Source organism: Nelumbo lutea, chromosome 6, assembly GCF_056320005.1.
Source record: "Nelumbo lutea isolate HS-2025 chromosome 6, American lotus-T2T, whole genome shotgun sequence".
Lineage (NCBI taxonomy): Eukaryota > Viridiplantae > Streptophyta > Magnoliopsida > Proteales > Nelumbonaceae > Nelumbo > Nelumbo lutea.
In genome coordinates, this window is record NC_142689.1 from 33,157,565 (window position 1) to 33,185,272 (window position 27,708).

General features: G+C 37.9%; 1 protein-coding gene across 1 annotated transcript; it reads left to right on the forward strand.

Annotated features, from left to right (window-relative positions):
• Nucleotides 1-594: 594 nt before the first annotated feature.
• Nucleotides 595-27,360, forward strand: LOC148848430 (Ribosomal protein L1p/L10e family). The gene is made up of 10 exons (XM_088952511.1): nucleotides 595-1,469; nucleotides 3,439-3,516; nucleotides 17,930-17,971; nucleotides 18,080-18,185; nucleotides 18,628-18,692; nucleotides 18,783-18,827; nucleotides 18,909-19,016; nucleotides 23,137-23,224; nucleotides 24,401-24,447; nucleotides 27,028-27,360. The coding sequence occupies exons 1-10, from the start codon at nucleotides 675-677 to the stop codon at nucleotides 27,103-27,105; spliced, it is 1,452 nt and encodes a 483-aa protein (XP_088808637.1). The 5' UTR covers nucleotides 595-674; the 3' UTR covers nucleotides 27,106-27,360.
• Nucleotides 27,361-27,708: the final 348 nt, after the last annotated feature.

Genomic DNA, 27,708 nt, shown 5'->3' on the forward strand with positions numbered 1-27,708 from the left:
GACCACATGAGGGAGACCTTGGCTCGGCACCTTGGTCACTGAGGGAGATCTCGACTCTGCACCTCAACAACTAAGGGAGACCTTAGCTCGACACCTCACCTGTTAGGGAAATATCAACTCGACACTTCAGCAGTTGAGGGAGAGTTTGGCACCTCGGCAATTGAGGGATACCTTGGTTGTTTGAGATACCTACAATCAAAGGTAGCCGAGCTTGAACTTCCAAGATTTTTAGGGCCGAGCTGAAGCTGAAGCTCAAATCTCTAATTTGAATCCAACTCGAGCCTAATTATGAGTGAGCCCCTGTAACGCAGTCGCTAGTATATATATTAAATGTATACTATTTTCGGTAGATTTCTCGAGAATAAATCAGTTCTGTTTTATGCCTAAAATTAGATACTCTATAGAATCTGGTTCGGTTCAGATTTATTGTCGGGTTCGGTTTTGATTAGATCCGACCCAGACCCGACTAGTTGACAGCCTTGGCGCTAGGACTCGCAATTCATATGAGAAATAACACAAAAGGCCGTAAAACCTGTAAGTATGACTATCGAATCCTATTCACTTAAATATTTCTTAAAAAGTCCACTGATTGAAGGGCCGTTTGCAAAATCCTCCAAAATTGACTCTAAAACCCTGCATACTTTCATAATTCTTGCTCTTGGAGCTCTGTAGCCATGGCGGCCTTCGAACTACTCCTCTCCCAAGCTCGTCGCCATTGTAACAGATTTCCTCCGTCTCAAATCTCGCTACTCTTCCGTTTTTCTTCATCTCTACAGCCTTGTCACGCTGATGATTTGGGATCTAGTATATTTCCTTTACTGTCATATAAACCCTCAATCTTCTACCGTTCTACCTCCACTTATAGATCCTCATTTCTAGGATATCATAGGTCGTTTTGCTCGTCTTCTTCATCTGAATCACCGTCGGACACCAGAACCGATGAAAATGCCAAAAGTCCTACTCAATCTGCAACCATTAAAGCAGTTTCTTACGCTGTGAAACCTAAGGATCCATCTTCAACCGCGGAAGAACTTCCCCAACAACCTCAAGCGCCATTTCCTCGAAGACAGAGAGAGACGGGAAGAGTTGCGTTCCGGTCACCAGAGAACGTCTCTGAACAGGGGACGACAACTTTGGAGCCCCGGAATTGGACGCGTGAAGACATTCGATACGTAAAGGATATTCCATCCATATCACCGGTATCTTATCCATCGCGAGTTGCGCCTCTTCCCGAGGACCGGGTGACTGTTTCCAGCGAAGAAGCGCCAAAGGAAGAAATAACGAAGGAAGAGGATAAGAAGGAGAGTGAGGAGTTGGAGCAAGAGAGGAAGAGGATAGAAGCCGATGTTCGATTACGACGGTTTTTTAGGGTAGAAGAGGAGAAGGTCCCTTTTCCGACACTAATCAAGGTAGAGAAAAAGAAGCAGAAGGTTGTTCTTGATTTGCCGGAGGCAATTAGGGAAGTCAAGGTCTGTATAAGCTTCTCTCTCACTAAAATTCTTATCTTTATATATTAAACCAGCAGTAGCTTCAATTCAGGTTAGTTTCAAGCTTGAAACCCATTTGAAGACATTTTTTTTTTCTTATTTGAACAGTATTTATGGAAGTAGCTGGTTAGTTTCAATCTGAACACACTGAAATTTTCTCTACTTCCCTGTTTCTAGTAACGTGAATTTTTACTACTCTTTTATGCTTCGTTGTATCTGTGTTGTTAAGTATTCTCCTTTTGCATCCAGTTTATTGGAAATGTGAATTGCCTCATGCATTTCTGATTTGCCATTAGATGTTTCTGACTCGCTGCATAATGCATTAAAGAGAACGCAAAAATTATTATATATTATGATTCAGAGCAATTGGTTGTGTACAGGATGGACTTTACCATCAACAGTTACTAGAAAGGTTCATGTTGCATTTGGTAATGATTTTTGGAAATATATTAACATTGTAAGATAATAAGGTGATACACTTACTAAGAGAATTGCAAATGGTTACTAATCAGTTTGACGGTCCATTATGTAGTATTATAGATTATGGTAAAACATTGGGATAATAAGCATTAGAAAGTAGGTTCAAGTTGGGACCAGCATTGGGAAATGACCTTACTTTTACTTGACAGGGTGAGCTTCTTTTATTCTTTCATTGATAGATTTAAGTCTTCAGCCCAGGACTTTAGGGCAATTTTTCCAGTTATACTACACTCTCAATATTTCAACAGAAAACATAATTGAGGCTGTTAACAGATACGAACTACAGCTATTATGTACTGAACCTGGAATTCTCCATTCTTGTTTTGCATGTTCATCTACTTCATGTGATGCACTAATACTTTGTCCTTATTAGAGGGTGGGGCTTGGTGCAACGGATGGGACTGTTGGGTTGCTCCATTGTGACCTGGGTGATCAAGGTTCAAATCTTGAAAACAGCCTCCCTGTATGTGCAGGGGTAAGGCTGAGTACATCTGTCCCTCCCCAGACCCCATATTGGTGGGAGCCTTCCACTGGGCTGCCCTTATCCTCATTTCCTTATCAGTAAGCCAAGTTCAACCATGGAACCTCTCTTTATCGAATGCTTTATTTAGGAAAACAAAAAAAGTCACATTTATTGATATTTATCTGCTTGAATTTTGGGAGCCAGACACATCCCTGTGTAGAGAAACTGAAGAATTGTATCATAGTTCTGTAGATTGCCCACCAGGAGGGCACTTTTTTAAATCAGAAGAACAATTCACATGAACCCAAGTTTCACTGTAACAGGAGTCTAGATTATGATGCTAGACTGAAGCTGCTAGGAATCCTCGTCAGTTGCATCTACCGGCATAGCTGGACAGTATCTCTGGGTGCCAAAACAGATTAACTCTACCACTGCTTGTCATGTTTTCTTTATCAATCAATAACAGTAATCAGGTTATTGATATTGTAAAATAAAAAGGTTCCTGAACATTTCATACTGTTTGAATGAGGGTCTGGTATACAGTCTGAAAGTTGAAGACTGACCTATAAAGGACCATCAAATTTCAAGGACTTTTTTACACTTCCACCCTGGCCTAGGCATTTCGGAAACTGGTTCTTCTCCATCGACATCACTGCTTTCTACTGTATCAGCCCTTTCTTCTGCATATCTAGGGATCCAGTTTAATGAGCATCAGATCAACCCTACCGGTTGCCATGCTTTACCAATTAATCACTTTGTTATTCATCACAAAAAATCTTACTGTTCATCAATTTGGAATTTTGAAATATCTTGTTCAGATTTTGATGGTGTTAAATTAACTACATATGGTCATCTAGATGAATAAATGCGCTTATTATTTGGAAGTTTTTCACATTTTTTTTGGAAACCACTTTTTCTCCCTTATTGATCTAGTCATTTCTTTACTATTTAACTTTGCAAAGATCAGTCTTTGTTACGTTTTTCATTTCATTTCTAGCTATTGTGCAGGCTAGTGCCAAGCGGAATTTTGTTGAAACTATTGAAGCACATGTAAAATTGGGTGTTGATCCACGTCGTGGTGATCAGGTATTGTTTTGTTCTTGGTGTTCATACTGTGAAAGTCCTGTTTAAATATCTACAGTATCATTGTACAAATAAAAACCATGATATGATTTGATGAATTGTTGGTATCAATTATTTTTTCCCTCTATCAGGCATCAAGTATTTTTGACATCATGAGAATACTTATCATCATTGTTTGCATGTTTTAGTATTCTAACCATTGATAAAAGAAAAATCTTTAAGTCCACAAGTTTTCAGATATGTTGAACTATTTTTAAGAGATTTAGATACTTAGCTGTGAAAGTGCAAAATTAAATCTCTGACAAGAAGCCAAAACCTAGTTATTGGAGAATGTTTGAATCTAGACATGTAAGGCCTCCAAGTGTTGTATGCAATGCTAATATAAACATTTTAAAGTAAGTAAGATCCTTATTTAGGTTAAGCATGTAACTACAAGAATAATTAAATCTTCCAGCAGCCTGTATCTTTACACGTATTAGTACAAATATATACATGTATATGCACACATGCATCTATTTATGTCCAAATATTTTCATTTCAACATATTTGTACATAAAGACATAATGGCTATGTGTATATATAAAATTATAAACTGTGATTTTAATATTTGATAAGATAATGCTTATTTTTGCTATATTACTTCATTAGTTATGGAAGATATATGTGATTGACATGACAAATTATCACAGAATTTTGGGGGAATGCCAGATCATGGGACTCAATTGTAATTCTTCCTTTTGGTTTTCTAAGTGATCAGGTTGTGGCTGATGCTATAATGTCCTTGCTGTTGCAGTGATTTTTTTCAAGGTTCTTAATACAAATATACAATACTCTGTTAATTATCAAAAATAATTTTTGCAATTTTACAATGAAGTTGAACTGGTTTCTACTGCCCATGATTAGGATAATAAACTTGAGTAATATTGTAGGCTCATCTGGTATTGCCCCCCCTCTCTTGAGCTTAATATATCACTGTATTAATTTTCTTTTAATGTAACAATAGTGGACTTTGGCTTGTCTACATTTAAAATCTCTACTACTAGGAATTTGATTTATGTTAATCGCTATTTAATGTAGTAGTTCTTGATTGTTATAAATTTTTTCTTATGGTAATTTTAACGAGTTTGGAGTATCCTATTCTATTTTGTAATTATTTCCTAAAACATCTATGCACTTCATGGTTTCCTACTATCTCCATATTTTTTTACTACACTCACCAAATTTACATTAGCACTTCGTATTATAAATTTCCATTCATGATTGCACTTCATGGTTTTATTTCTCTCTTTAATTTGAATTACTAAACTAACTTTCTCCCCATATTTTTAAGACTTGAATGCCTGTTTTTTTACATTTAATGAATTTGCTTCTCATTCTTCTAAATATTTAAATTATCACAGTGGTTTTCAGGATTCTGAGACTAATTAAAAGGTGTTAAAGGTTTGACTTAAGTGATATAGGAAAAAGGAAAAAAAATGAAATTTCAGGGCAATGCAAGCTTGGAAAAGGTATTTGGATCTAGGAGCCTCAGTGGCAACACACTCGGGCTGAAGTCCATGAGCCATCCCTTAGGACCAACGAAACCATGTCAACAAAAGTAGTTAGAACATGCATGTAAGACATGAGCTATCCCTATATAAAAGGTCCTGGAACCGAATGAATTGTCAGATTAGAAGTTTCCCTCTCAAATCTCTTCTTCTTTCTTCGAAAGGCACCTAACTCCAGGAGGTGTGCACATACTAACTTCAGTTTTCACTGAAGGAGAGCTATTAGTCGAACCCTTAAAAATCATTGACTTTTAGTGGGTGAAGAACTGAAGACCGGAAAGAAGGTCATCAAGGAAGCCTTTGTCATTTGGACATATTAGAATTGTTAGAAGTAATTGACAGGGTCAGTATTGTCTTTTTCATGTTATTCTTAGTAGAATGCTAATACAACCTGGGTCGACAGTAAGGAGGAGTGAACTGATTTCTCCTTCTAGTCTTCCCTTTTTTCTTCTCTTTCCCTTTCCTTTCTCTTCCTATGATCTTCTCTTTCTTTCTTCTATCCTTTTCTTCACCTTTTCTTTATTAAAGTAGGAACATGGTATCAGAGCCTTGAGGTTGATTGTACTGTTCGCGACACTGTTCATGTCTCAACTTTTTGTGCCCTGGGAATAGAGAATATTCTCTATTCTTTGTTGGAAAGGAAAATGACTTAAGAAGGCTGGTTTCCCACTTGGAAAAGAGGCTTTAACGCCTCAAGTTGCAGTGTTGTGTGAGTTGAGTTGGTGGTGTTTTTCTAAAAGCCCTCTATTTGACACTTTGAAGAGGGCAACTTTGTGATGTTTTGAGTTGTGAGGTAGGTGCTACTCAATTAACTACGATGAAATTCAATGGTACTAATTACATCTCATGGGCCAAGTTGGTTGAGGTATCTCTCATTGCAAGAGGCAAGTTGAAGTACATCAAGGAGGGTACATTGAAAAGTGAATCAGAAGGGTACAAGAGAATGCACAATAAGTGATCTCCTCTCAATCATGGCTTCATCAAATGGTAGCACCAAACCTATAGTAGTCGTGCAATCACATTTCATGACTTCTCAATTAACTACGGTGAAACTCAATGGTTCTAATTATATCCCATGGGCCAAGTCGGTTGAGGTATCTCTCATTGCAAGTGGCAAGTTGAAGTACATCAAGCAAGGTACATTGAAAAGTGAATTAGAAGGGTACAAGAGAATTCCCAAATTATGACATCACTTTGGAATAGTATGGTGAATCACATTAGTGTAAATCTTATGTTTCTAGACACGGCCAAGGAGATTTGGGACCATGCCAAGCAAGTGTACTTTGGACAAGACAATGTCACAAGAATTTACTAGTTGTATCAAGACTATTTTTCTCTTCAACAAGGGGATAAAAGTGTTGAAGAATACTATGCTCTAATAAGCTTAAGGAATGAGCTCAATGTTTATCAGCCCCTATCCATTGATTTGAAGACTCAACAAGAACAACGAGAACATCTAGATGTAGCTAGATTTTTATATGGGTTGAGGTCTGAATTTGAACTAGTGCGGGCCCAAATCTTAGGGAGTAGTGATCTTCCAACATTGTGAGGTTTTCTCTCGCATAAGGAGAGCCTCAAAACCATAGTGATCATCCCCCACCTTCAAAGAGATCAACCATGGTGGTTTCCCAAGGAGGTTTTCTTGGTAGACATATGTGTAGTAGAGGTGAAAGAAATGTGAGGGGTTTTGGCCGTGAGCCCAAAGGTGCACGAGGAGGTAGTAGAGAGTTTGGTGGTGCAAGGGGTAGTGGTAGTGGCCATGGTTCATCTCGTGAGTGCTCACATTGTGGACGAGGCCACACAGTCAACTTTTGTTATGATCTTTATGGCCCTCTGTCTTCCTGGGCTAATTAAGCAATGGTGGAAGGTGATTTTGGGAGTTTTAGTGTGACTGAAGATGCTCCTACTTCTAATGTTGATAAGGATAAAGACACAATCTCTATCTCACATGAGGAGTATGAAAAGCGATTGGTGGCAGTCGTGAAGTTGGAGGACTGTACTACTTGGATGACCTTGGTCCTTAGAAAGCTCTTCATTCCTCTTTTACACCATATCAGTGGCATTGTTGTCTTGGTCATCATTTTTTGCGTGTTTTGAAAAAGCAAGTCCCAACCTTGGAGTTTGTAACTCAGTTAGATTGTGAATCATGTCAGTTGAGTAAACATCATAGAGTGTTTCTTGTTCCTAGGGATGATAAGAGAGTCTTGAGTCCTTTTGCTTTAGTCCACTTAGATGTTTGGGGTATAGTTGTGTGTCATCTTATAATTGATTTAGATATTTTGTAACATTTATTGATGACTATTCAAGAATAACATGGATTTACTTAATGAAGGATCGTTCATAATTGTTTTCTATTTTTCTATCTTTTCATGCTGAGATAAGAAATAGGTTTGGTGTATGCATTAAAGTGTTTTATTCCGATAATGCCAATGAATGCTTTCATAATAATTTTCAATCTTATTTTGACTCTCATGGTATTATACATCAGTCCTCATGTTCACACATTCCTCAACAAAATGGTGTGGCTGAGAGAAAAAAAAACACCTTGTGATTGAAATTGCTTAGGCCTTGTTGATTCAAATGTCAATTCCTAAAATCTATTCAAATGTCATAAACCGTATACCTTCTTTAGTCCTAGATGGCGAATCACCTTTCTCTATCTTGTTTCCTTCCACCTCCCCTATCTCTTTTCCTCCTTGTGTGTTTGGTTGTGTGTGTTTTATTCACAAATTGGGTCCAAGCCATGATAAACTTGACTCCAGAGCTATGAGATGTGTTTTTCTTGGTTACTCTTGTACTCAAAATGGTTACAAATGCTATGATCTTGTTTTACGGAAAGCTTTTGTTGCTCCAGATGTTACCTTCTTTGAGAATTTACCCTATTTCTGTGGACCTGGACCTCCTTCTATTCTTCTTCCCTTTGAATCTGGTATGTCTTTATTCCCTTTCCTACTATGGAGGAGCCTATTCGACCATCCATTCACATAGTGTACTCTAGAGTGATAGACAACCAGAATTGTTGCTAGTAGTTGATCCAACTCTAGCTTCTGACATGCCACCAGAGTCTTTGTTGTTGAAAGATCCACCATCCTCAGATCTTGATCTTCCTATTGCTCTCCGTAAAGGTAAGTGTACTTGCACTGGTCGCCCCCTTTCTCGGTATGTCTCCTTTGCTCACTTGTCTCCTTCACATCAATGTTTCATTTCCCTTCTATCCTTTGTTTCTCTATCGTGTTCTCTACAAGAAGCCCTTTCATCTCCTAACTGGAAGAAGGCGATGGATGAAGAATTTCATGCTCTTCAGTCCAATAATACTTGGGATCTCACTTCCTTACCACTTGGGAAGTAGGGCATTGGTTGTCGATGTGTATATATAGTTAAACACTATCAAGATAGCAATATTGAGTGATTCAAAGCTCAACTTATTACAAAGGGGTATACTTAGACCTACGGTGTGAACTATTTAGAAACCTCTCTTGTGGTTAAAATAGATTCTGTACGATTGCTCATTTCTTTAGCTACCCACTTTGGTTGGCCCCTATTTTAGCTTAATGTCAAAAATGCATTTCTCCATGGTGATCTTCAAAAGGAGGTATATATGGAGCAACCTCCTGGGTATGTAGCTCAGGGGGAGTCAGGAAAGGTGTGTCAATTGAAGAAGGCTATCTATGGGTTGAAGCAATCACCACAGCATGAGGGTCGCTCAAGGATGACTAAATTTGTAACAAGCTGGAACTTTATGATATATATGCTCCAGCTTGAGGGGGAGTGCTAGAATTGTTAAAAGTAGTTGATAGGGGCAGTATTGTCTTTTTCATTTTATTCTTTCTCTCTTATATCTGCTGTAACTTTCCTAAGGGTATTGTAGTCATTTCATCCTTAGTAGAATGCAAATACAACCTGGGCCGACAGTAAGGAGAAGAGAACTGATTTCTCCTAGTCTTTCCTCATTTCTTATCGTTCCCTTCTCTTTCTCTTCCTATCTTCTTCTCTTTCTTTCTTCTATCTTTTTCTTTACCTATTCTTACTTTTTTAAAGTTGGAACAGGACACACCTCCCAGTCAAAGATGCTACCTTAATGAACTACATGTCTCTTCAGCAACAGTTCCCTCACACCAATCTTGAGGGCAGTGATTTAAAAGGCGTGTCTCAGGTGCACCTAGGCGCACAGGCGAGGCACATTTTAGGGTAGGCGCCTCTTCCAGGGCCTAGGCGCAGCCCATTCAAAAGGCGCACACCTGGTGCGCCTTAGCCTAGGCATGCACCTTTTGGTAATGTTGTTCATTCATTCATCCTAATAAAATATCTTCTTAAAAGCAATTAAAACTATAAAATTATTATTTTTTTGTGTGAAAACTAAGAATTTAAGACCCTAACATGGACTTGTTTAGGATTGCCTCGAGGGGGTGGAACAAAGGCGGCTCGTAGAATTAGGAATGTAATATGTCACATTAGCTACTTGATACAATTGAGAAAAAAAAAGAGATTGTGGGTTTCATATGCTTGAAAATGTTTTATATGTTTGATTTCATTTTTAAATTCTCATTTGAATATGCTTTACATATTATATTTATATATTTTAATTTTAGATAATAGGTTTTTTAAAACATTTATTTTAAAACTTAAGTTTATATTTTTATTAATATTATGTTTTATAATTTTTGATTTTTTTTTGAATTTTTAGCTTTTTTATCTTTAATTGCGCGCCTTGCCTCAAAAAGGCACGCGCCTCGCCTTGCACCTTTAAAACCAGTCATAGACCACAGAGAAGGACACCCATTAAGTTTTTCTTTGCAAAGAAGTCACCAGCAAAAGTAGTTAGAACACGCATATGAGACGTGAACTATCCCTGTATAAAAGGTCCTGGAAACGAATGCATTGTCAGATTTAAAGTTTGCATCTCAAATTTCTCTTCTCTCTTCAGGAGGTTGGAACTCCCTTGAAGCAACTCCTGTGGTGGGCAGGAATCTATCAGTGTCATTAGTAGGAAACCCTCCCAAAGAAGGCAGGAACTACTTGTATAGGAATGGAGGTCTCACCAACAATCTAGCTACAAATTGATCAAGCAGTTTTGGTTTCACATGTTATTAGAAATTAACACCTTTTTTTTTTTTTCTGCTTTGAAGCTATTTCATTTGTCCATTTATCAAAATAAAAGGTTATGGAAGGGAAGTTTGTGTGTTCTTCTCAATGGAGAAAAAGCTTGAGGGTGGCGGCAAAGGATTTTTTGTTTGAAGAGCTAAAGATCAAAGGCAAACCAGGCCTGAAGATAAGGGAGATTAAACTGGTGACAGTTTTTCTGGAAAGCTTAGACATAACAGAATGGGTCAAAGATTTTATTTCTGAAGCAGCTTCAAAAGGCAAGCAACTAAACTGGACAGAGAAGGTTACAGAGACTGGTAGAAGGTATGTGATCGAATGTAGGAAGAATGCCAAGGGCTCCTTCATAGCCCTATCAGAATTTTTTGCAAAGAACAGAAAACAAGTAGTATGCTTTCCAGAAGGCAGAGACAGTAAAGGGTTGAAGGATTTGACTGCAGATTTTCAGGCTTTTCTGGATTGCAAAGAAGCAAATGTTGAGGAAAATCCTGGAAGGACTGAGAAGGGTGAGGAGTCTTTCAAGATAGAGATTAGTAGTACAAATATGGAATAGGAGATGGTGACTATGGCACAGAATATCAGCAATCCAACAGTGGTGGTAAATGCCAAAAAGGAACTCTGGGCCAGTAAATGGGTGTTGGTTGCAGAGAAAACTGTTACAGATTGGAAGAAGGTAGCAACTCTACTGATACATAAGTTCAATATGAAAAAGCTGTCTGTATTAACCCCTTTTAACAGTTGCAAGACGGTAATTGATTTCTGTGATAACAAGATGGAAATCACAGCTGTAAATATTCAAGACAGTCTGAGGTCTTTTACAATATTCAAATGGACACCAACTTCTAATTCAAAATCTTTCTCCATTGAGGATGGAGTAATAGTACGTCTGGTTGGGCTGCATTCCATCTATGGAACCATGAAGTAGCGGATTCTATTGCAGCCTTATTTGAAGCATAGTTGGCAGGGGAGTTCTGGGATGATCTTTGATCAGCTGCCATCCTTTTGAGTGGAGTAAGGCCTAAGGACATTCCAAGAAAAGTGTTGGTTAGGGTCGAAGATTTATTCATTCCAGCATGACTGGCTTCCTCCAATGAAGCTAATCTGTGGAAGGAAGCTCACCAGGAAGAAGATGATCTGGTGGAGATCAGGGCATTAGCTGGCAACTCAGAATTGGTTACCCAAAAAGCATTTGAGCTTTTCACAAAAATAGACAAGCAATAGGGGAACATGCAAAAAGGTGTGGGCAGGCTGGAGAGTCAAAGCAGTGAGATATAAGTTTCAGGTCTGAAGAAGGGCTCCTCTTTTGCTCAAGTAGTTGTTTCAGGTGCTAAAATATCAGGCCCTTTTAATTTGAATTTTGTTTAAAGGAGAAGAACAATGTGCGACTGAGGGCTCTCTCAAGAATAGTTGTGGTCAAACCGCTGTCTGAACTTGTCTTGGAAGGGAAGTCCCACTTAAAATCTCACATGACCTGTCATGTGAGTTCTGTTGGACCCAAAACATCATTTGGGCCTAATGTTCTCCCATCGTTAAAAGGCAGTAGTGGGCCTCTTAAGTCTGGCCCATTACAGTTTAATAAATAAGCATGTGCCCCTTTAAACTTGCACATGACTGGGGCAGGACCTCTTCTAGATGAAGGTAATAGTCTACCTTCGTCTTCCTTGATGCAGGTTGCTGCTATGGATTCTAGTGGCTGCTTTGTTAACAGCTTGATGAAATGGGTACAAGTGGAGACGTCTATTAGCATGCCACCAGAGAGACGAAACCCTAGATGCTTGCAACATAATGAACTAGGGATGCGAGACCAGATAGGTTCAGAAGAGGAGGATTCTGACTACGAGACAGAATTCGATGATGCATCAAGCATCGACAGTGTGGAGTTGCAGGCTCCCAAGGATCCTCTCGAGGAGGGAAGTTTAAGTACTAAACAACTCTTATTGGAAGAGGAGATGTGTGATTCCATTGGTGATAGGATTAGCAAATCAAAGTTGATTGTGGGAGAAAGCCAATTGGGAGCGACTTTTTTGAGTCCTATTCAAATGGAAAGCTTTTCATTCCCTTTCTTGGCCAACAGGGAAGAAGAAATGTGGCCAATAAACTTGGCGGCCACATAGGTTCCTCTCTTCCTGCGAACAAATCCCCCAGTAGAGTTCAATCAGAAATGGCTATTGGTATTGAGAGGCAGGACCACACTTTGCAGTTTTGCATAGAGACTTCAGCTAGAGATAAACAATCATAGGCTGATTTTACTCGTAAGTTTGACTAAGAGTTGGCTGAACGTGGTATGCCTCCACAACTCGTTCAAACATAGGGAAAGGATTCTGTCCATACTCACAACATTGGAACTTCACCTTCTAACCTCTTCCCATCAGCTCATGTGGAACCAATTATGCCTGTCCATTCGGTTTTAGATACTAACTTGGGTTCTTTGCTTGAAACGGGTTTTTTGATTTCCCAACTGGAAAGAACAACCAGTAGTGGAAGGGGTGAAGGTCTCCAACTGTTGAAGGAATATAAAAAAAAGAGGAATCTTTTTTTTTTGATCAATAAAACTTTCATTAATTCATCAGTAGAAAATTTACAAGTGGAAGACAAACACACTTATCTTCCAAGAGTCACAAAGAGCTTCAAGAAAGGAGAAAAAGAAAAAAGAGAAAAAGACGCTAACATTACAGCTTAGCCCAAAACAAATAATCCCTTTCTGCCCCTTGTTTAGCTAAACCGTCAGCTAGGGAATTAGTCGATCTTTTAATCCATGTCTTCACTTCCATCTCTCGCACCAGCCACTTGAATTTCCTCCTCTCATTATTGTACTTCCATAAATCATTTTGATCTTTAGTCAGCCACCCTATCACCACCTCTAAATCCCCTTCAATTATGAGTTTCTTGATGTTCAATTCCTTAGCTTTCTGGACTCTTTCCATAACTGCAAAGATCTCAGCTCTAAGGGAGTCACCCACTCCAATTGGGCCTGAGAACATAGCAGAGATGACCCCATTTTCATCCCTAAAAACACCCCCGATCCCTGATTGTCCCGGGTTTCCCTTACTACACCCATCAAAGTTTAATTACAAGAATCCACTAGGTGGGGGGGGGGGTCCAAGCCACACTTATTACTGACTTGGTCTGCGTGCAATTTGCAATTTCACCCCACTTTCTCAACATATCATCCACAGTGTAATCTGTGAATAGTTCCAAAGATTTCAGCCACTGTACCGCCCTAATATGTATGATAGCCCTCAGATCTACTGATCCTCTCTGAGTTTCTGAGAATATCTTGGAGTTTCTTTCTTCCCACAGTCTCCACATTGTCCTTCCCCTTTTTATCTGCCACCTAAAAAAGGAAGGGGAGAAAAGGCCCTGCACGTCTGATGGGGGATTCCAGTTGCATCCAAATAAGGAGAAAGCCCAATCCCAAATTGACCTCGCGAAGTGGAAAGACACCAGTAGGTGAAAACCAGTCTCCCCATCTACTTTATACAGAACACACAACTGAGGTGACAAGCAAGTATTGAGTATCTTCTTTTGGAGTAGATCACCAGTGTTGATTCTTTCTAGATAGGCTTCCCAACAAAAACTACCAACCCTAGGGGGTATAGCTCTGCACCAAACCTCACCAACAGGTAAAGGGGGAAGGGTAGGACTTGTGGACTAACTTAAGACTTTGAAGAACGAAGCACAAGAGAAAATGCCATTGGGGGTAGGTGTCCAAATTCTAGAATCCGCCCTAGTGGGGTCTAAGACAACATTATCAAGAAGTGCAATAAGGCTCGAAATACTATCGAAGTCTGAGTCCCTCAAATCCCTTCTTAGACCCAAGATCCACCCAATCCCAGAAGTGGAAGAGGACGGGGTGGTGAAAGACGAGATCGGCTCATTTTTCAAATCAGAAAGAAGAATCTTTGGATGCAAATAAAAAGAATTTAGTTCATTCTTGCTTTGAGAAAGGGGGCGGGAAGATAGCATTAGGTGAAGAGTCCTTGAGGACAATGAAGGGAAAGAAAAAAAAACAAAAAGATCAGAACTGGAGCGCCTAATTTCGGATATTGAGGGGGACACTGAGTTTAGTGGGAGAGGGGAGAGAAGGAATAGTTCCAAGTAGTGGGGGAGAGTGACTGAAGTGGGTCTTCTGTATCTGTTGCCAATCAAAATAGTTAGTTAGAATGTGAGGGGGCTTGGAAGTGCTAGCAAAAGAAGGCTAATAAAGGATTTGTTGAGAAGAGAAAAGCCTGGCATTGTAATGCTTCAAGAAACTATGTTACCGGAGTTAGATAGAAGGTGGGCAAGAAGTGTTTGGAAGATTAGAGGACTAAGATGGACTTATGCACCCTCTTGGGGTGCCTTATGGGGACTAGTCACCTTTTGGAAAGAAGATGTGGTGGAAGCTCTAGAGGAATTAATGTGCAATTTCTCTATTTCTTTGAAACTTAGGAACTTAGAGGATGGCTTTGTGTGGGTGTTAACAAATGTGTATGGGCCCAACAACTATAGAGAGAGAAATGAGTTCTGGGATGAGCTTTATGCAATTAAAGGATTATGGGAGGGCCCTTGGTGCTTGGGTGGGGATTTTAATGTAATTAGGTTTATGGAGGAATCAAATAACTCCCAACAAACTATTACAACTAGTATGAGGAAGTCAATGAACTTAGTCAATCTTTGTAAGTTAAAGGAATTCCCATTACTTCAAGCCATCTTTACTTGGACTAACTTTCAAGAAAACCCAACCTGCTTAATGCTGGACCCTTTTCTCTTTAATGCAGTGTGGGAGAATCTTTGGAGGGGTTTGGTGACAAAAGCCTCACCTAGAGTCACCTCTGATCACTGCCCTATTATGTTAGGCTAGGAACGGTTATATGGTGGGCCTAGGCCTTTTAGATTTGAGAACATGTGGTCGATGCACCCGATTTTTGCAAAGAAGGTTAGAGAATGGTCGAGTGAGAAATTGAGGGGTGAAAAATGGAAAAGATTGTGGTTTCACGAAAAATTGAGAATGTTGAGGGCCAAAATAAAAGAATGGAACAAAGATCAGTTTGGGAGAATAGAAGAGCATAAGTCCAATTTACTTTCAAGCATTGAGGCTTTGAATGAGACGAAAGCCCAAAGAACAATGAATGAATAGGAGAGGGAATCAAGATGGAAACTAAAGAAATGAATTGGAAGAAGTTCTCTATATAGAGGAAATTTCTTGAAGGCAAAAGTTAAGGCATAGGTGGATTGAGGAAGGTGATGGGAATACCAAATATTTTCATGCATTGCCCAATGGGAGATGGAGAAAGAATTCCGTGACCAAATTAGAAATTGATGGAGAAATTTTGTGACAAAATTAGAAATTGATGGAGAAATTTTCTCCTCTCAAGAAAAGATAGAAGGATTTTCGTGGATCACTTCAAGTCAAGGATGAGAGGACCTGTAAACATTAGAGAGAGGCTGGAAGGCTTAGAGTGGCCAAGGATAGACGAGAGCATTTCGGGCTGGCTGGAAAGGAGCTTTGAAAAAGAAGAAATTAAACAAGTGGTGTTCTCTATGGATAAATCAAAGGCACTAGGTCTAGATGGTTACCATCGCCTTTTACCAAGATTGTTGGGTAGTAATTAAGGAGGATCCAATTGAGGTTTTCAAGGAGTTTGAAGAGAGACATGTTATAAGCCTGGAATAAATGCCACTTTCTTAGTTCTCATTCCGAAAAAGATTGATGCTAAACACCCAAAAGACTTTAGGCCCTTGAATAAATGCCCATTAGTGTCAAGCTCAAGGAGCCTTCATACATGGTAGGTAGATAACCGGTCAAATCCTAATAGCAAATGACTATGTGGAGGATATGAGGAAATCGGGGGGCCAAGGCTTTGCTTGCAAGTTGGACCTCGAGAAGGCGTATGATATGGTGGACTGGAGTTTCCTCTTGGAGATACTTAGAAGGCTTTGCTTGCAAGTTGGACCTCGAGATGAGTTGTTGCCTCACTTCGGTTCATTACATTGTTCTAGTAAATGGGGTGGTTAAGGATTTCTATCCAGCTTGTAGAGGGTTGAGACAAGGTGATCCTCTTTCCCCTTTTATTTTTACTTTGGTGGTGGATGTGTTGAGTAGATTGATATCAAAAGCAGATAGGGAAGGGGTAATAGATGGTTGGAAGATCGGAAGGAATAATGTGTCTGTAACTCATCTCTAGTTTGCAGACGATATTATCATTTTTTGTGAGGGAAGCGAGCCGAGAAGAGTGAGAAATCTTAAGGATCCAATATTACACTTTGAGTGAGTTTCCAATCTAAAGATCAATTTTGAAAAGAGTTGTGTAGTAGGGGTCAATCTGGCTGACAATGAAGTTGAGTCTATTGCAAACTCTTTGGACTGCTCTATTTCTTCTTGGCACATGACTTATTTGGATTTACCTTTGGGTGGGAATCCTAGGGAAAGCTGACTTTGGTACCCAGTTGTTGAGAAATTTGAAAGAAAGTTGGCAGCTTGGAAAAAGAATTATATCACTATGGGAGGAAGGGTAACTTTGATTAAGGCTAAGCTTGCCAATTTACCAGTCTATTGTATTCAGTGTACTATATTATTTTTCTACTCTAATGAAATTTCACAGTTATTGATAAAAAAAATGGAACCCTCAATTCAGGAGGAACTTAAACATCTGGGAGGTGGTTCTTTTTCTGTGAAATCTATTTGACTCAAAGGCAACTAGAGTAGGGGACGATAAAAGGAAATGGCTTTTTGAGAAATCGGGTTCTTTTTCTGTGAAATCTTTCTTTAAATGCTTGTCAAGGGAGGATACCTCTCCCTTTCCAAGTGACAGAATATGGATCAGGGCTTTACCATCTAAACTGTTTTTTTTGTCTGCTCAGCAGTGCTGGATAACATCCTAACCAAGGAGATTTTAGCTAAAAGAGGCTTAGAAACAGACATTCTTGTTCTTTTTTTTTTTTAATTTTGATTTCCTTTTCTGCAAGGAGTGGATAGTTTTTGTTTCGGGGGGGGGGGTTTGGCTGTATTGGGCAGATTGTACATCGTCTGTTCAGTTTCTCATTGTACAGGGGCTTTATTGTATTTTGTCCTTTTGATATTAATTAAATACTTTACCTTACAGTTGCAAAAAAATATTGAATTTTATTATATATAAATTTATATATAGTACAACATACAAAATTATATATTTTATGTTTTTATTTAATTATGTAAATGTTATAATATATAATAATATAATTGGATTCAGATTTTAATGGGATTGGATGGAGTTAAATCCACATCCAATCCAATCCAATCATGTAAAGGGATCATCTGAATCCGAGATAACTGATTGGATGTGACATCAGATTGGATTCAAACTCTTGGAGTCCATTGACAGCCCTAGTTGTTGATATGATTTATTGCAGCATGTTTTTGCCATGGTCTTGTATTCCCAGTATTTGCATCTAGCATAGTTATCCACAAGCAGATAGGGTGTCCATGTTATGAATGAATGACTGAAGTATGATATAGTTTAAATAAATGGGGTTTTCTTTTTACCTTTTTCCAATAATGAAAATATTTTTACTGAAGCATAAGACACAATAATAAGTAATTCTATGACAAAATAAGTGGTAAATCTGGCTAAGTTCATTCCTCAACAGAGGAAATGAAAGAAATCTCTTCCCTTCCCTCCACCTCCCCCTCCCCCCAATAAGAATAAAAATGTGTGGAAGACTACGATATGCTTTTAAAATCTTTCAGCTATTAGAATCTTTATCATTTGAATGGATTACTTGGTACTTACATCTGAATTGAACCACAGATGGTGCGAGGTGCTGCAACTCTGCCTCATGGTACTGGCAAGGTACTTTTCAATTTAAGTTTTTCTAATTGTAATAGGCAACATAGACCTCCTTGATGTAAAAAAACTAATTGTTGATTAATAGATCTAAAAGAAACTATTATTTTCCAGACTGTCAGGGTGGCAGTATTTGCTGAAGGGACAGCTGCAGATGAAGCTCGAGATGCAGGAGCAGATATAATTGGAGGGGATGAACTTATTGAAGAGATCAGGAAAGGTAATAAGTCACTTTCTTTTTATACTATGATGTTTGATTAGTGTCAAGGATATTTGATGCAAAGGTGCATTGCTTCCAATTCCAGTATAATTTGTCTTTTTTTTTATAGGTAAAGCCTGATGACACCAATAAATGTCAAGATGTAGTAGGGGCTGAAAACCTCCTATACAAAACAAGATGGAATGTGTATTGTGCCATTCAATGCATAAAACTCCTGATTGCAATTTGAAGTTACCTGAATCATTAGGGTGGTCAGTTGTCCCTATGGTATTTGGCATCGCATTCCTGTCTGAGATGATGATGCTTGAACATTATATGGCTATTCCTGATGCTGAAAGAGAATGGCTCTTGCTATCATTACTAGTTAACTCATTCTGCAAATCTTAAATGCTTTTTTCTTCAACTTCAACTACACCTTCACTCCTGGACTTGAACCCTGCAGGAGGTGGCAAGCTGAACTTTGACAAGTGTATTGCAACTCCTCTTTTCATGCCCCGTCTTGGAAAGGTTTGAGATATGAAGCATTCGTACAATTTTTATGGTTAAACTTAAACACATCTTTTTTTTTAACAAAAGTTTGTGATCTTCATATTCCAGATAGCACGGATTCTTGGGCCACGTGGCCTGATGCCAAACCCCAAAGTAAGTTATTTTTGTTATTATTGAATCCTTTGAAATAGATGGACAGATAATGGCTTTATATTTGTTTGTTCTACCATATAGCTAGGTTCTGTGACCAGTGATGTTGCTGGGGCTGTACGAGATGCAAAACGTGGTCGGGTAGATTTTAAAATTGATAAAACTGCCATTGTTCATGTTGGCCTTGGGAAGGTATAGTTATTTTGTTAAGTTAATAATGGCATTAGTTAAATGTATTACTAGCATCATGAGTAATACACCATTAAGCATCTTTTTGCACATCTTCATTCTTACTTATATTAATGGAACATTTTGTAACTTGACAGAAAGAATTTAGGAGCATGTGAATATACATGTAGATGACCATTGTTGAACCATATTCTCTTTTTTTTTTTTTGTGGATATTAAAAAGAAAAAGTTCATTGAAGGAGAAAGAGATGAATACAAGAAGTGTAAGGCTTTAAACCAAAACAAACAGAAAAAGAAGAGGCAGGGAAAGGTGGGAGAAAACCTATTCTGTGAATAAGAAAAGGAGGATTAGATCATCATTATCAAGTAAAGATTCATCATGGTATATTTTTGTTATAGTTCCCTCAATAAACCATTCCTTGCCTAATCCCACCCAAGTGCAAAGCAAGTTTTGGGAATGCTGCATTTGGGCAAGAAAAGGCCTTATTTCTTGTTCAGTCCTAGATAGAAATAGACTAAAGGGCCCAACCAAATGTCGTTCCAGCCATTACTTGGCCTCAGTTAGTCTTCCATGGCCAGAAACTTGCTTCTGGCAGTGAATCAAGTGGGGCCTAAGATAACATATATCACCCCTCAGCCTTAATAACAAACCAAATCAGAATCACCACAACCCCACCAGTTCTTTTCAATCCTTTTTATTCTACTCGTAAGTATAGTGCGAGGATCTCCAAAAGTTTGAAGTTTCAGTTGGTAGGATTGGTGTCCACCTAGGTTGGAGAAGAAGTGTGAACAATGAAGGAGTTGCGGAACCTCTAGAAGGGTTGAAGAAAGCCCGAGAAACAAGCAAGTTTCATTTTGTACATGTGTCAAAGGTTTTTTCAAGGCTAAAAGATGGATTGATTGGGGCACGGTCCTTCCAATAAATATAAGAGAGTCTACAGGAGGAAGAGATTAGAAGGTATAGATTTGAAGAAGGGTGGTGAAAGGAGGGGGAGGGCCTTCAAGATGTAGTAGGGGAGATGACTTCGACGAAAGGAAGGTCTGGAGGGTAGGCCAGGATCGAGGGATGAGGAGGGGGGAAGGCAACCTGCTGAGAGTTGTCTCACTTTGTCTCAACAAGCTGGAAAGAAGGAAGGGCATACAATGGAGATTAAGAGAGGACCTTTCGGATGTAGTAGGGGAGATAATGTTGACTTCGACAAAAGGAAGGTCTATAGGATAGGCCAAGATCAGGGGATAAGGAGGAGGGAAGTCAAGCTGCTGAGAGTTGTCTCGCTTTGTCTCAACAAGATGGAAAGAAGAAGGAAGGGCATAAAGTGGAGATTAGGAGCAGTTGAGATCTCCTACCCACAAGAACCCTACCCACGCCTCATTAGAGTTGTACATTGATCGGAATTGGATTAAAATCCTGGTTGATAGGGTGGTTTGGTTTGGCAAGAGTTAGAGCTATTTTTGGGGAGGTGAGGGGTTCGCTAGAAGAGCTTTTGAAGTTTTTGAAAAGAGTAAAAGGGAAGAGAAAATGAAGAAAAACTTGTTACGGAAAGAAGGAAAAGTTTGGGATGAGGATGATGACGGGCATGACAGTGATTTAAAAGGCGCACCTAGGCGCACAGGCGAGGTGCATTTTAGGGTAGGCGCCTTGCCCAAGGCCTAGGCGCAGTCCATTCAAAAGGCGCACACCTGGTGCGCCTTGCGCTTTAGCCCAAGCGTGCGCCTTTTGAAAATTTGCCACCTTTCCATTTTTTTAGTCTGGCTGCTGGGCCGGGGCCCTAGACCCCCATGCCACACTCCTCGAGGCCAGCCCAAACAAGGCCATGTTAGGGACTTAAATTCATAGTTCACTTGCTCACTGAAGCTTCAAGAATCCCCTATTTGGTAATGTTGTCCATTCATTCATCCTAATAAAATATCTTCTTAAAAGCAATTAAAACTATAAACTTATTATTTTTGTGTGAAAACTAAGAATTTAAGACCCTAACATGGCCTTGTTTGGGTTGGCCTCGAGGGGCGTGGCACAATGGCGGCTCGTAGAATTAGGAATGTAATATGTCACATTAGCTACTTGATGCAATTGAGAAAAAAAAGAGATTGTGGGTTTTATATGCTTGAAAATGTTTTATATGTTTGATTTCATTTTTAAATTCTCATTTGAATATGCTTTACATATTATATTTATGTATTTTAATTTTAGATAATAGGTTTTTTAAGACATTTATTTTAAAACTTAAGTTTATATTTTTATTAATATTATGTTTTATAATTTTTTGATTTTTTTTTTTATTTTGCGCCTTGCCTCAAAAAAGGCACGTGCCTCGCCTTGCGCCTTGCGCCTCAAGCACAAAATGGCCCTTGCGCTTTTTTTGTGCCTTGCGCTTTTAAAACACTGGGGCATGGTGAGATGTTTGAAGCTGATGACTAGCTGTTTTTTGCAGGGGGGTCTCTGTTTTCTTTGTGTTTGTTGTGTCTTTGTAGTCTAGTTGGTTTGGGTTTTACCTTAGCACCCCTATTGAGTTGTAACCAGTATCTCTTTTTTTTATTAATAAAATTTTATTTTTATTTTTCAAAAAAATAGTTTGATTTTTTATTTCATATTTTTGGGAGGTTCCTTCTGAGACTGACATCTTTCTCTTAGGTTTCCCCCTCTTATCTCTCAGGCTCAAACACATTGATTTCACAAGGTACCCTAATCCTTTCAACCGGAGATTAGCACACAGGCTTCTTTTTCTCTCTTGGTGGATTAATAATAGAAATATATTGAAAAAAATAGAAAAATGAAGATGCAAATGTCAAGTCCTAATAAAAAGAGGGACAAGACTTAAACGTTCTTTGCTGAAATCAAGGGAAACTAACTAATATTAGCTGAGAATAATACGGTCAACAAAATCACATAATGCTATCTTGGAAGAGACTACTCCATAATACAACCTCATTCTCCCTGTATGTTCTTTGCTGAACTGTCAACCAATGAATTGACTAGAAGTCTTGATGTTGGATGAGATGTTCAATTTGGAAACCAACGATCTGGCTTCTCTGGTATGATGTTGAAGAGAAACAGGGGCTTTCATCTCCTCTCACTGATCCAACCAGCAACACATCTGAAATTTCCTCCACCTCCAATCAATGTTGTTAAAACTTAAAATCTTACAATTTATGATACGATTCACTATTTGATCCATGAATCCTAGGGGTTTCAATTTGAATTTTGTCTGAATTCTTTTCTGCAAAAATCTTTTGATTTTTGTTTGAATTGTACATTTTGATTCATAAATCTTACGATTTTATATGTATTGTGCGATTCATTGTGATCTAAATCAATTCAATTAAGAATTAGTTGTATACTTTATCATTTTATTTTGCTTATTAGTTTTGTCAAGGGTGACTTGTTTTAAAGACCTTACTAGAAACTGATATGTTTACATTATTTAAGACTATATAATATATATTGAGTTTATTTTCTGTCATGTGTTGGATAAAGAGCTATTGTATGTGGATTATTTGACTTTCAAGTCAAACTTGATTATATCATCTTAGACTCTTAGTGTATAAGTGGTAAGTTTATTATTTTAGGTACATAGATGGTAGATATGACTTAAATAACACTTTTCTACATATATTTAGTCTTTTACAATACCTATATTTAATTTTTGATTAGTTTGTAAGAAATAGAAATAATCTTATGATTTATGATACATTTCATGATTTGATTCGATTCAACTTTCTCTATGATTTGCAATACGATTATGATTTTTGGACATTGCCTCCAAACTTTAGCCCATGTGATATTACCAGGAGCTTTGCCTTAATTGATCTCCAATGTCAATAAGACATGAAAATGTTGAAACAATCTCCCTCTTATGATCTTTAAAAGCTTCTTCCACTTGAGCTGTAACTACTAACTAAAAATGTGCAAGGGGGAAGCAATTTTATTAGGTAACCTGCCTGTGGATTGATGATCTTGCAATATTATATTGATCATCTAGCCACATCATCAACTAAAAAGTCTCCAAATTCCTCTCTGGTAGAAGCAATGCTTATTATTACCCAATTATCGTTTAGGATTTCATTTTATGTGGTTTTTTATGCAATTATTTTCTTCTCTCATGGAATTAATTGTCATTTACAGGTAAATTTTTCAGAGGAGGCTCTACGCGAAAATGTTGGTGCATTTGTGAATGCACTCTTGCTTGCAAAGCCTGTTGGCTTAAAGAAGAGTTAGTATACATATTGTGTTTATTATTTTCTTTTGTTATTTATGAATTTGAGTTTTGTTAAGAATCTCAGTGTTGTGAACAGCAAAATCATTCCATAGACCACTTATTGATATGTCAATATATACAGTTGTGCACACCAAATGAACCATTTAGAATGCACAGTTGATTCAGGAGAATCAGGACAAAGAATAATTAGCTCCATATGAAGTTGGATTCACCAATTCTTATAATTTGACAACATCAATAAATCTGTGCATAAATTGAAAAATGGTAATCTAATATGCCAGATTTAAAAATGTAGGAAATGAAAGTTAATATGATTTTATAGTAGTTTGCATTTTTGTTGCCAATGAGCTTGCTCTGATTGGGGTTGGGGACTCATCTATTACAGTTCCTGTTAACATGGTTACTGCATTTTGTTTTCCTGGGGGCGGGTAGATCCTATTGAAAGCCTTTCCTCATTCTTTAATGGGGTTCTCAGTATCAGTCACCAAAAAGTGGGAAAAAAACTATACCACTTGTACCTTTTTGGATCAACCTTGCTAGCACAAAAAATACTTGGAGTAAATGGAGCAGAAAAATCTCAGGAATATCAGTTTTAATAACTGATAGTTATTCAAAATGAACTTATGTAAGCCTAACAAGGGATATATATACAATTGGTGAGGGAAATTGTCAGCCTAACAAGGGAGATTGGTACTTGCTTCAAGTGGACAAGAAGATCAGCTAATGGATTAGTGGATACCTTAGCAAAACAGGGGACTGTTAGGGGGAATATGTTCTGGGCAGTGTTGTAACTCCATAATTGTGTTTCAAACCCCTACACTAGGGGTGACAATTGTATTTTGAGATCTTTTTAATGAAGTTAGTGTTTCTAATAAAAAACGAACTTATGTAAGCTCTGATTATAGTACACAGCATTTTTTTTGGAGACAGCATTCCTTTATTCCAACTACTTGTCATCAATGTAATAGCTCCTGCCAAAATTAATTTGAAGTAATTAATTGTTAATATCCATATATCTGAATGTTGTATATAAATTTTTTATTATCCTATCCATCCTCACAGTCACATCTGTTGAATAGGGAATTGATTTTGAGATCTTGTTTTATGATGTGATTCATATTTATTTTCTTGATCAGCTGATGTGATTCACATTATTATATTCTTTTGCAGCTTCCAAGTATGCTGGTTATGTGAACTCCTTCACTTTGTGCAGCACGGTAAGCCCATTAGCTGAGAGTCATTTTCCCCTTCTTTTAATAAATTATAATTATATAACCTGTTTTATGTAACAACATTGACGAGGGTACAGAAGAACAAAAATAAATGTAAGTTTTTGGACTTGTCCTTTTCCAAATAATCATATAATGTTCAAAGAACTGGACCGGGCATATAACTAGAAAAGAGAGCAGTTCACAAGTCAGAGGTTCAACTGTGGTCAAACCGGAGGTTGAACCATGATGGTGTGGCATATGCATATATATTTTATAGGTCATATAAACACTACATATATATTTCACAAATATCATTACACTTGCATGTGGTGGATACGACTTATTTTTTAAGTTTTTAAAATAAATGACCAGGGTTCTAGTCTCTTAACTCACATTTTCCTTGAAATATGTGCATTAAATTGATAAGTACATTAAAGAGGCACAAATAAATGCGAACAAAGCGATGGGTTAATGGTAGCAAGACAATACATACAAGATATCTTGGGTTCAAATCTTGTTATCAAAATTTTGAAGTTTATATTCATGTTATGGCCCAGGCAATTTTATAAAACTGGTACCGGTTCACCACTTTTCTGGTTAAACCGGCTGGTCATCCTGTTTTGGCTAGTTTTTCATGAATCACTATTTTCAGTATATGATCGAACTGGCTAGAGGACCAGTTTATGGTTTTACTGGTCTGATTGGCCGGTCTGGCTGGATTGAGTTAGAACCTAAATGCTCCTGTCCTCAGTTCAATCCTTGACACCTGTTCATCTTAGATTATAATGATTCCACATGATGGATGCCGCTGTCAAATAGGAGTATCGAATGTCTATGAGGGTGCTAATCAGAAGCAGTTGTGTTGAAGAAAGAGATTCTTTTTTTTTCGTTGTTGCCTTGTAGTTGAAGCTTTTCCAGGGAGTGACAACATAGAAAAATGTATGTGTGTGGACTGGGGAGGTCTCCCGCTCTTAGCCTTGAGCAATTTAGGAAGAGGTTTCTTCCTATTCATCTTCCAATCCGAGGAAGATGGGTTCTAGTAGATAGATGGCATTGATGTTCTGGTAGATCGATGAGTTCACCCAGTGTCAGATGTTCTAGTACAACTCCTGGCTAAGTTGTAGATTGCTGTGTAATGTTCGCCTGGCTGCATGTTCCAGGGCCATGTTGGCCATTGGTGAGCTCTCTGCATCCTTATCATGGACTAGAAAGCACTGAAATGGCAGAATTTTGATCATATGTGCATTCTAAATATGGGCAAGGCAGGAGACAGGCAAGTGTCACTGTGTCGGAGATGCAAGACCTGCTCAAGCTTCCAGGGAGGACACATGTCTACTTGCAGATAATTGTGGAAGCTTTGATCCCATTATAGAGGGTGCCAAAGAGAGGAGGAAGGATCTGGTAGGGAAGAGGACACATGTCAATCATGAGTCATGATAGAGATGGCTCTCGGAATCTTTGCTGAAGGGAAAGATCTGGTAGGGGATTTATTTATACGGATCTGATGAGATCCGATAAACAGGAATTTTCTCCTAAGATGGTTAGGAAGACAGAAGACCTGATTGTGCTATGATGCAGGAATCTAGTGATTCAGAGACTGCATGGTGGAGATGTGAGGGTGAGTGATAAAGCAATCTGCACTAAAAAGAGCCGTCAGTATATGCAGGTAGGATTTTTTTTTTTTTTGGGTGGGGGGAGCAGGGGGGTTAGGGATTGCTTTATAAAGGCATGTCAGGGGCCAATATGGGTCACGTAAAGTGGGGCCTGTGAGGCAGTCATAAGTTATTCCAAACCTCACACTGCGAATCACCCCTTGTATGCATTTATTCAATGAATATCCAACCAAGGAAATTCTCTCTTCAAATGGCCATCCAAAAGCTAACATTGGAAACCATCTCTAAATAATTGTATGTTTGGTATGGCTTTCGCTTATTAAATAAATGTTTGTACATGATTTATTTTCAAAGCCAAGAAAAAGTGGTTGATAAACATTTTTTCTGGTATTTGTTGACAGTTAGGTGCCACAAGGTGCCACATAAGCAGAACAGTAAATAAACACCTTTATATTGGGGGAAATATTAAAATGAGGCTTCCCCTAACGGTTGATTTGCACGTAAACCAATACAAACATTTATAAGACAAATAAGCATATGAAATAGCATATTAGGATAAAGGCTAAATCTCTGCTCCTTGGTGTTAGAAACTTCATATTGCATGCATCAATAGACCAGCAAAGACAGTTCACATTTCAAATAGGCAGTGTTGTAGTAATTGATTTTTTTTTTCTTTTAATTTTTAAAGAATATATTGTCAAATGTGATAGATTTGGTTCCAAAAGCTAACATTGGAAACCATCTCTAAATGAGTCTCTGCTCCTTGGTGTTATGTGAAGCCTCGTATTGCATGCATCAAAAGACCAGCAAAGACAATTCACAATTCAAATAGGCGACAGTATTATAGTGGTTAATTTTTAAATAATCTATTGTCAAATATGATAGGTTTGGTATAGACAGTGTTTTAAGTAATCCATTGTTTATCCATAATTTTCTTTCATCAAGTATTTGATGTGATGATATCAATATGCAGATGGGTCCAGGATTCCCTGTTTCAATACAGTCATTATCGATAGCTGCAGATAACTACAGCAAATTGCAAGTGAAATAATACCTTCGGGTTTCAATGCAGCAGAGACTGGTTTAAGTCGAAACCCTTTCTTGTTCATGAAGAATTCACCCCTAATTTCTATTTTTCACAGATGGTTTAATTTATGGCTACTCAAGAAAGCAAATGTTTTCTTTTTCCTTTTTGTGGAGTTGTTAATAAATTGTTATAAATGTTGTTTAGTGGATTGTAAAAGAGTTCCTTTATAATTTCTTTATATTATTAATGTCAATCCTTCCAAGTAATTTTTTTTATCAATCTTATCAAATAGGCAGTATGCTGCTGCAACAACTGCAACTTTATATTATTAATGTCAATACTCTCGATGTGCAATAATTTGAATAAAACTAATAATAATAATAATAATAATAATAATAATAATAATAATAATAATAATAATAATAATAATTATAATTATTTTAATTTTCTATCTGACAAACTGACAGGAGGGCCTGTCACATCATGTATTAGTAACATTACATTTCTTCAAACTCTAACCAAACATACAATACGATATGCCCCATCGATAATTTGAACCTAGTCCTAACTTTCAGTTGCTTTGAAGCTATTGAAAGAACAGATTTTATTCACCATACATAGAACATA

What these genes read in the sequence shown, in the direction of transcription:
- LOC148848430 (XM_088952511.1), top strand. Translation starts at nt 675, where the DNA reads ATGGCGGCCTTCGAACTACTCCTCTCCCAAGCTCGTCGCCATTGTAAC. An exon ending in AGGCAATTAGGGAAGTCAAG is followed by an intron (nt 1,470 to 3,438) that starts GTCTGTATAAGC and finishes GCTATTGTGCAG; the next exon opens with GCTAGTGCCAAGCGGAATTT. An exon ending in CCTTCACTTTGTGCAGCACG is followed by an intron (nt 24,448 to 27,027) that starts GTAAGCCCATTA and finishes ATCAATATGCAG; the next exon opens with ATGGGTCCAGGATTCCCTGT.